General features: G+C 46.2%; 1 protein-coding gene across 2 annotated transcripts; it reads right to left on the reverse strand.

The window, feature by feature from the left end:
* Positions 1–836: 836 nt before the first annotated feature.
* On the reverse strand, positions 837–10,287 carry fhdc2 (FH2 domain containing 2). 2 transcript variants are annotated; one of them, XM_076103002.1, is made up of 12 exons: positions 10,161–10,287; positions 8,454–9,058; positions 8,285–8,346; positions 6,560–6,662; positions 6,210–6,295; positions 5,860–5,960; positions 5,452–5,522; positions 5,123–5,230; positions 4,698–4,768; positions 4,086–4,203; positions 3,843–4,007; positions 837–3,749 (listed from the first exon to the last, which is right to left on the reverse strand). In XM_076103002.1, exons 2-12 carry the CDS (start codon positions 8,937–8,939, stop codon positions 1,800–1,802), a joined length of 3,321 nt encoding a protein of 1,106 aa, XP_075959117.1. In that variant the 5' UTR covers positions 8,940–9,058; positions 10,161–10,287; the 3' UTR covers positions 837–1,799. The 2 variants fall into 2 exon arrangements, with proteins under 2 accessions (XP_075959117.1, XP_075959118.1); XM_076103003.1 differs by lacking the exon at positions 10,161–10,287 and having other exon boundaries at positions 8,454–9,403.
* Positions 10,288–10,493: the final 206 nt, after the last annotated feature.

Here is a 10,493-nt window from a genome sequence, read left to right on the forward strand (position 1 = left end):
AAGGAAAAGGACGTCCCAAAACCTTACTGCTTCTAAATTGTACCGGCCTGTTAACATTTCAAAAGGAGTGTAAATGCATGAAAATACTTTTTGCTCTGACTTCACCCCTTCTCTTGAAATTGCCACATTCTCGCCCCTCAAATGTGTCACTGTGTGCATACATACCCCGCATTCAAAGGCCGTAAACAAATCCTGTCCCTTGGACCTCATCCTCTTTGGTGAGCACTGGTCTTAAAGCCCAGATATTACTTATTCACCTTCAGACAAGTTATTATTCTCACTAAGCCAGTGCTGTCAGATCAATGCGGGATACATGAAGGCAGCTAAAATAGGGACCACTTTAGACTACTCTGTCCTGCACCCCTGGAGACCCGTTGATGATGTCACCTCTATACACTCGGGCAGGTTAAGAGGCCAACGCTGGCCGACAACCGGACACTCAAAAACACAAAGAGGAACCGGTTTATTGCCTTTCCCAAGAGGTTCTGGCGTCACTGCAGCTTATAAAGAGAGAATTCCCACTGGGACCCTACACCCACAGTCACCCTCCACCCCAACCCTTGCACCCCACCATTCTGCCAGGAGATTCCCCGGGACGTCTGTGGCATTTCCATGACAACAGCCACTGACAGAGTTGGGGGTGATTGTGTCAAGAGATGCAGCAAGTATGGAGTTCAGAAACGAGAGGGAGAGAGAAAAGTGGGGGTGACAGGAAGACAGGACGGCAAGATGCAAGAGCAGAGCAGAGCTTGAAAGTGAAAGCTCCTCACAGCAAGTGCTCGTCTGTATGCAGAGACTGAAGAATAGATGTGAATATATATCAAAAAACACACAGGTACTGTTGAATACCATCTTTATTCATCTTCTCTTTTTTGTTTTATAAATCCACATAATACAGTGAATAACAACCAATGCTATTCAATTAAGTTATAGAATCTTTTGATACAAAATAAAAATGACAGTAATCATCTCCTCGCAGTTTTTAAAGTGCATCAGAACAATGAGGCCTCTCACCAAGAGGATAATCAGGTCAATGTTGTACCGAGTTGATTGTTGAGTTCAGTTCGGACTGTACAGTAAGATCACTTAGCGGAGGGGTCACAGTATTCAAAACATTTGGACAAAACTACTTTTTTCAAGAGATTGAAACAGTTTCCCAAATATAATAAAGACTATGCAAAGTAATGTCAGTTGGTTGCATTTTACTGACCGATTTGCGACCCAAATCTACATATATATATATATGTAGATATATATATATATACATATATATACATATATATATATATATATATACATATATACATATATATACATATACATACATATATATATATATATATATATATATACATATATATACATATACATACATACATATACATATATATACATATACATATACATATACATATATATATATATATATATGTATATATACTGTGTATATATATGAAGAGTTACTGTAAGATGGCTGGTCTTGTGGTGTCCTATTGCCTGCAAAGGACACAAATGTGTATAAAAAGGAGGTAGAATTTATTCTGCTATTGGGTGAAGCACATGAGATAAATTGTCCCCGATGCTCCCAGTGCAGCTCCCTCTCACAAATGTAGAACATAAGCACTCAGAACTACATACAAATTTCATAAAAGTTGAGTTTTGACGACCGATATCTAATTAAGACCATAAATCTGACTGATGACTCACACTTTTCATGAATACCCACACTTTTTATATTAGACTATAATCCATGAAAGCGTGAAAAGTGTGAAAGGGCATTTACAAGCACTTATTCGTCATCACTTCCACAATGGCGAGGCTGCAGAAGCTCGCGGCATTTTGGGACCAGGTATCCGTGAAACTGTGGGGATTTTCGAGCTGGCAGGAGACATGCTTGTGCTTGTTGTCTTGGCAGTTTTATTTCGGGCAGCAGAAATGACAGCCGTGCGTATGGTCTTGGCCGTGGCGGATGACGAGCTGTGGGCGGTTCGAGGCTGGTAGGGCGCCTGAGTCTCCGAGGTTGGGGCGACTCTTTTTGACACACGGAGAGGGGTTCCTCTGATGAAGGCTGGCTGGATGCTGCCTGAGACCTTCTCCGGTACGGATCTGTCTGAGGTCCTGCGGGTTACGGTGGGCTTTCCTGTGGTCTGTAACTCACTTATAGTTCTCTCCCGTGTGCTATTGCTGCGTTTCACATCTGTCTGAACCGCTGCAGGCCGTGTGATAGGCGACGAGCGCATGGATATGCTGCGAGGACTAGACAGCCGGCTGGGAGGGGATGGGTTAGCGGGGGTGGGGGCTTCATTTGAAGGCTCAGTTTTGGAGCGCACCCTGGGAATGCTTGTGCTATTGGAAGATCCTGCACGTGACACGAGTCCCCTTTTGGCCCCTATTCCACTACGCACGGGGATCTTCACGGTTCGAGCCTCCTCCTTTGATGTAGGAGACCCTGGAGTTGTCCCCGCTCGGAGGTCAACCTCCCTCTCTTTCCTCCACTTGGAGCAGAGGCTCGGTGCGGGTCGTGGGAGTGGGGAGGTTGGGGGTGACAAGGCATCATAGGATCGGAGGCTTTTCACCAGAGTGTGGCACTCCAGTGTTTCGCCCACGCGGGAGAACGGCCTTGCCGTCTCCCTCTCGGGACATGGCAAGTCAGAGTACTCCTCTCGCTGTGATTGGCTGAACTCCGGTAGACTGGAAGGCATCCAGTTTTCCTCCACAGGTGTGGACGCCGCCTCTGTGTTCGTGGGCTTTGCTAAACATACATCAGGCAAAGGCATCACAGCACTTGCTGTTACGGTGGGCGTCTCTCTCGCCTGTGGTTGGGACTGGATCCTCTCTGGAGCATTTACACAAGATTGCGGTTCACTCTCAGATCTCTGGTCCCCTAACGTCCCAGTCCTGGTGTCACTGTGAGGAAGTATTCCACTTGAATGAAGAGAGTGAGGCACAGACTCACTCACACGAGAGCTGTTAGATTTACTCTGAACTGGTCGAGTCTTGTCTGTACCTGGCAGGCCAAACCTCTGCCTGTGAGTGGGGGTCTGATTTTTAACACAAAGGACGGGTTTATCGGTAGGTATAGCAGCAGAGTTTTTACAAGATTCAGCGGACGTCGAAACCACGTGCTCATGTGGAATCTCAGCTTCTTTTTCAAGTCCTGTTGTCTTCGATTGGCCTTGCAGCACATAAGAAATGCTCTCAGGCCCGAGCTGCTTGACTGTGAAGTCACGTCTGTGCTGAAAGTGACCAAACATGGCGATGTGCGAGTCCTGAACTGCATCCATGCTCCTGTTCGTTGCTCGCCTGTGCTGAAACCTGCTCCCTTGACCCAGAACAGGTTCTTGGTCGATGGGGGAGCATGTGCCGTCAGTCTCTGGGGAGCTACAGAGCACAGCGGTGGTCTCGTGGTCGGAGGAGCTGTTGGAGTAATAACTGGTGGACGTGGGGCTGCTGCCCAGCTCGGGGAAGCTCTTGAGCACGGATGAGTTGTGGGGGTGGGCGTCGTTGTGGAGGAAATGGGAGTGTCTGCGGGACTCGGAGCTTCTCAGGCTACGTCGACTCCAAGTGCAGCTCAAGTTCTTCTCCAGCAGCTTCTCCAGCTCTCCTTGGTTCTCCTGACTCTGAGGCTCTCTGGCCAGGCTGAGAGTCACGTCCAGCCCCGTGCAAACAGCCAGGGAGCGACGCTTTTCCACCATCTCATGTTGACGCTCCAGACGTTTCTGCTCCTTCAGCTCCCGCTCCGCATTCTCCTGTAGAAAGGGGAAGGAATCAGTGCAGAGTTAAATCTATACTATTTTTGACAACATACAGGTTTTTATCAACAGATATTTGCTTAATCTAACCTGGACAGCTCTTTGGAAGCGGAGGCAAAACGAATGGAAGACCTTGCACGCCTCCTCTAGTTTGAAGGTGCTGTCATCTTCACAGAAGAATTCCACCAGAGCCTGACTCGACATCCTCATGCCCTCCACCTCATCCTCCGCCTCCTTCAGACGCTCCTCAGCCAACTGCACACAGTTTACACAGTCATCTTCGGAATTTAAGGCATTAGGCGACGTTTTTGATATACAGACTAGGTTTCATACCTCTAGGAAAAGTTTTGTGTGCTGCAGAATCTCTGCCTCAGTCTGGATGTTTGCTTTGAGGGCCACCACTCTGCTTTTTAACTTGGATAAGTCCTCCAGCACAGACTCCTCACTCAACCTGCAGAGTGAGAGAGAGAGAGAGGACATATAATACACAATTAGAACAAGGACTGTAGAGAAATAGCTCTGTAAGATATCATGAGAGAGGTCTCGTGAACAAAAACAGTTGATAAATACATACAAATCATTCAAAGTGTGCAGGAAATCAGTACTTTAAAATGGACTCCATGCACCCAAAAACGAGATTGCAGTGGCATGGAGGAAATGCTTTCCTTTATAAAGTATAAAAATAAGGATGGTCATTCCTTAGCACCTTGCAGATAAACTCTCCTGCAGAGTTTAAATATTGGCTTGGAGTATCAATGTTGTCATGACCCACTTTCTCTCAGGCAGCTAGCTATTGTCAACAGCTGGGCTCCTTGCTCTGATACAAGAATGCAATAGATTTACGTTATGTTTGTTTTGTTGGGGTGTACTGATGTTATTAAGCAGGGCTTCGATATTCCCTCAGACACAGTTGCTGTAGGATCTAAATTTTGGGAAGAGACTGACCTGGAGGCGGAGCCAACATGGCCTATTTGGCTGGGAAATGACAGTAAACTCTGGTCCTTTTTCACAGCTTCCTGGGGAGACAAACACAAATGATTATCCAGCTATTGTTTCAAAAGAACTAGCCCTCATTTGTTAATGTTGACAAAATAATGTGCTTGGCGAAGCAGGCTTGACAGGCCGCTGTTCTCAAAAACAATTGTGTCTTGCAAAAACGGTGCTATAATGAAATTCCCCCAAATATTTTCAACCAGAAATATTGACACCTTTTTACTGTAAAGGTGCAGCTTTTCACAAATACATTTACACACAATGTATATCCTCTTCATGAGGAATAGTGTTCAAATTTGATAAAAAAAGAGGCAGTTGGCACATAAATAGTTGTTTTCCATTAGCTCTCTGATTGGATACTACATGTTGTTCTTTACCATTGCAACAAAATGCAGTAGATTCATCCCCGGCTTGTTGGCTTTGGTGTCAGCCAGTTTCAGCAGCGATGAAATTCGGAAACCAGCAGCGTTCCCCGCATATCCTCCCTAAGAGGCCAAATACAAGGTCAGAATAACACACACACACACACACACATACACAACATGGGACAACTTTAAACAAACAATGATACAAAACCCAGGTGCACAGTCAGAGTGACGCCCCTGAACACACACCCAGACCCAGACCTGCATTGTACACAGACAAAAAAAGGACTGATTCCGCTTTGTTGGGTTTAAGAAAAGAAAAACAATAAAGAAGCGCTCACAGCGTTCATGTAGTTCCCTGCTTTCAGGACCAAACGAAGGATGGAGTGTAATTCAGGACAGCTCAGCAGTTCTAGGAGAGAAGACAGAGATTTAATATTGTGCCTCAAGGTTGAGGCATAATGAGCATGAGCGTGCATGCAGCTGGCACCAAGGCCTTAAGATGAGTCAGCAACTTTGTTTTGAAGAACTGACACTAAAGCTGACTGGTGAATTAAACTTTTAGACCAAACAATATATAACTGATCGCAGGTTTCTCCTTAATCAGTATAAAACTATTCTGAATGCTAATCACATTTGTATTCCGGGTACAAACTTTACCACTCTAGACTAATTCTGAATAGGACCATATAAGAGGGACCTAGGTCTTTATAGTGGTGGTGTACACAACTCCCTGCTGTTAACTTTACCTCTGGCCGCCTCCCTCAGACATCTGGCTGCCACACACAGAGAGGTCACAGCTGGGTCAAACTCTTGTTGCAGGATCATGGCATCCAGACGAAGCCGAAAACTAATGGAGGAGGAAAGAGGGGGACGGACGGATAGATGGACGGATGAATGGACAGGGGAGAGTGACGATGGCGACAAAACGATCAATCATCAGTTAAACAAGCACACGTCACCACAAAGTAAAGCATGTGAGCAGGACTAGTGTCACATAAATAAAACGAATGCTTAATGCTAGAAAAAAAATAAAAAATGTTGGAGAGTACTGGGGCTATTTCTGGTCACTTTATCCAATCTAGGACTAAGGGTGTACCTGGGGACTTCCACCAACAGCAGTAGGAAAAGATCAGGCTCTCCAAGCCAACTCCGCTCCCCACTGAACCTCCTCAGGCGGGACTCCTGAGAGAGAACAGATGCTTAGTCAAAACAAAAAAAAGCAGCTTAAATTGTAAAAATAGAAAAAGAAAAAACATGCCAATAACAGTCAATTCCAATATCTTTCAGCGCGATCCTTCTCCGGAAACAGGCCACATCATACGACATGGTGTAATGGCAAACTTTTGATCATCTAACCAGAGCCAGATGACGAGTAAGAGAAGTGGAGGGGAAGGGAAAGGGGGTTGTCACTGTTGTATTTGTATGCAAAAACAAAAGGCACTTTACCTCCTCATTGTCAGGCAGCAGTTTGCAGAGCTCTGAGAGCTTCTCTGCTCCGTAACGGTCCCCAGCACCGTGCCTGATATCCTCAACTATCTCCTTAGCAGGCCTGCGGAAAAATGATAACAGACATGTTTTTGGTATGACGTCATTGTTAAATGTGCGATGGGGATTTCAGCCCACGACACCCCTCAAGAAAACTCATATTATGAGCAGTATCGGCTCTTTGTCTCGCCTTGATCGCGCGGTGTTCAGGCTTATCACATTCTTATCAGTCAAAGATTGTTGGGGAGTGAGGCTTGGTTGACGCCACACTGGCGCCACAAGGTGGCATATCCATCCAGTGGGCAAATAAAAGGCAGACATGCAGAGAAAGCGTCTGAGAGGCCTTGGGATGTCAAGGTGAAAGAGCAGAAACATAACTGACTGTTTGACCTCTGACTTACTTCCTCTGAGTGACACATCTGTCCAGCAGTTTTCCATTATCCTCTCCCCTCCCCCCTCATCACACATGCTCATACTCCATTACACTACTGTGTGTGAGGCTTACTCTCCTCATTCATAGCTCAACATTCACATCCATATTCATCCAATCCTTTGACAACAGCACTTCTATCTGGATGTCCTGATAGCTCTACCTATCTAGAGAGATCCAGATAAATTATTCTCATAAGAACTCTCTTTCAAAACCGGAGCGTGGTTTGATACTCTTATTGTGTGTTGTTATCTGTCCCAACTAGTTTTCTGCTGAAAACAAAATGCGTCAGGAAATAGCCTACAAACTGAACTAGTAAGTGACGACTACAATACAAAACCATATTTTGTTTGAACTACACCCACAATTCAGCAGCAGCTCTTCACATAATGGCTTTCCCTACAAGTCTTGACAAATCTAGGCAAAAAAAAAAAGAAACGCTCTTCCATTAAGTCTCTGTGAACATGTCATGCACACGACAATATAGCCACTCAGCACTTATTTTCCATCTCTTTCTATCATTGTTGCAACCTGCAGTTTTCAGACATTGAACTACATGTAAGTGTGCTTTAACGATTATTAAAACAGCCCTATTCTTGACAAGAGGAGAAGCTTTGTTTGAGGCAGGCCGGCGTGCTAAACAGGCGTTAGGGGATGGGTGGATATTACAAGCCACCTGGGGTCTCTTTCTGTAGAGGGTTGCCTTAACATAAGACACTCTTTAAGAGCATCAGCAGGTGTCAACTGTGACTCCTCGGGCTATACTCGGCTACTTACCCCCCACCCTCCTACAAGTCCCCCAGTCCTGCTGCTCAGCGTGCACCCTCCCCTCCACCTGTCCCCCTGCAATATACTTGTGTCCCCTCTCCGACACCAGACATCCTCTCTCCTGATGAGACTTCACACTTCTGACACCACACACTAAAATCTTTGATTTATGGCCACACACTCTCGTTCAACTCAAGTGACGTACCGTTCCTCAGGGCACAGTTGTACACACTTCTGTTTCCTCCTCTTTCATTTTGACTGACGGTGACTAAGGATGCACCAATTTGACCTTTTCAGTCCCGATGACGACACCAATACCAATATATGGGCTTTTAAATGGAAAGTTGAGAAAAAAATGTCCATAACAGTTTCTCAAAGCCCGATGCAACGTCTTCAAATGTTTTTCATTTGTACGACTAATGGCCCAAACCCAAAGATATTCAATTTAAGATGATACAAAACAGATGAAAAACAGCACTGAAGCTTACATCTTAAACTGACGTAGAAATATTCCAATGTTCATACTGCGTTTGGAGTCCAACAGGGAAATCTGTAAAAACAAATGCAAAGGGCACAATTAAGGGGAGGAAAAGTGCAAGAAATCTCCCTGTCTTTATAAAGAGCTGAAAAATATCACTGTCACCCTAATGATCTGACCTCTTCCGAGCTGTCCTGCGGGGATCTGCAGCGCAGCAGAGAAGACCGGCGTCTCAGGGTGCTGGTTCTGTCCCGAGGCTTACTGTCCTTCTGACCAAACAGCTCATCCAGAGAATGGAGGTCTATGGGGAACTCGTCCTCGCCCGGAGCCGCCCCGTTCCACACACTCTTCCTCCCCTCCACCTTCTCTTTGGGGATGCGCTCCCAGTTCAGCTTCCTCAGCCGGCTCCGACGGGCACTGTCGGCCCGGCTGAAAGGCGAGGAAGACCCAGGAGGTGGTGGTGGTGGCGGCGGAGGGGGTGGAGGTGGAGGAGGGGGAGGCGGAGGTGGAGGAGGTGTTTGGGGAGGCGGTGGAGGGGCGACCAGCAGCGGACGCGACTCCATGGCTGTCACTCCCACAGTGTCAGGGGCAACGGCGGGGAGGGCAGGCTGTGTTCCATGAAAGGCACGAGATTCCTTGATGGCCACCGTCAGGTTGATGAGCATAGAGGCTGTATGGGTTTAACAGGGAGGGGGGATGGCGGGTGAGCTGTCTCTGCTCAGTCGGTCAGTGACGTCTTATTCCGGTTTTCCAGTGAGTTCAAAGGCCCATCAATAGTGGCAGCCTAGGAGACAGGACAACAATACATCTTATCTCAGGCAGTATTGAACACAGAGAGACACGGGAAATCCGTGTCATCCCAGAGTCATGTATCAGCAAGACGGCTGATGGCCTCACCTGAGCTCGTCTGACACCTGGCCTCACTTCTCCTTTCATTATCATGACTCCAGTGCATTAACTGGCCCAACAAGTGATTGGAGCTAAAAACGTAACCCCTGGCTCAACCTTCGGATGAAGTACAAGGTGTTTTGGGGAAAGTACGAGCTGAGCTAGAATGAGCTCTCCCCCCTCTGTCGGCTGTTTGAACTTCATGTCCCATCCTGTTCAGCTTCACCTCACTGCATGCGCACACACGCTTCCCCCTTCTAATTAAAATACATGGACCTTGACACCACAGGCAAGGTAAGATGCGCAGTTAACCACAAAGATGAGAAAAGTCTGCAACTTCCGAACCGTGACTTTTCCTTGTTATGGGAGGTGAACATCTGAAAGCTGGTTTGCACACACTCTTGCACAAGCAAGTTTTAAACAGGATTAGTGATGCAATTAGTGTGACTCAGAGGTTTCAGGTGTCTGGTTCAAGGAAAAGTCTTTAATCACGACATGGATTAGCATTTGGCCAAAAACACAGCTCGTCCTGTTCCGCGCTCGTAGCATGAATCAGAATTTATGGGAAGCTTTTCAGGGATGCGCGTGATTGCCGTGCTGTTCTGCCGAGCGCCGCACGAGCGCGCTGCTAAAACCGCTGCTGGTGATGTCACCCCGCATCTTTTAATCTGTATCTTGACAAGCGAAACTTTTTTTTTTTGATAAATCATGTTGCCCAAGAGTTCATAGGAACTATAAAAAGTAGCGGGGAAAGTGACTTATCAATTAAATAAAAACCGCAGAGTGATAACTTTTAATTGAAGCATCTTCACGGCTTTTTCTTTTTTTTACAATAACATTTTGTTTAAGCTTACAACACCGGTTCTCATAACCCGGTAATTTATCCCTGTACATTTTAAGTATAGCCTTACATTAAAAGTTAATGCCGCAATTAAAGTTTGACATACCATTGTTCAAGTAATTCTGTCAGGATAACCCAGTCAAGTTATTTCACTTACCTGCCGTTACGAAGTTACTCTTCATGAAGGTAATCCCAAAAACACCAACAAGAGCTCGCGACTTAATTGTATGGAAGACGCATTTACGCTTCAATGCCAGGTTTTTGTTTCCTGTATCCCCTTTATCTCAGTGACCTGTGCCGCTCCACTCGCTGCAGTCCCCTTGTCTTTCTCTACTTGCAGGGAAACTTCCACACAGTCCACTGGGAACGCGCAGACGCGCGCACCCGCTCCGCATATGCCTCATTGTATCCTCCCAGTTTTTCCATGGGCGGATTTAGATGTTTTCAGGTGGGAGTACTCGCTCTTAACTCCCTTTACTCCACTTTTAGA

The sequence above is a fragment of the Anarhichas minor genome, unplaced genomic scaffold, assembly GCF_050575085.1.
Source record: "Anarhichas minor isolate MPS153535 unplaced genomic scaffold, ASM5057508v1 ptg000028l, whole genome shotgun sequence".
Taxonomy (NCBI): Eukaryota; Metazoa; Chordata; class Actinopteri; order Perciformes; family Anarhichadidae; genus Anarhichas; species Anarhichas minor.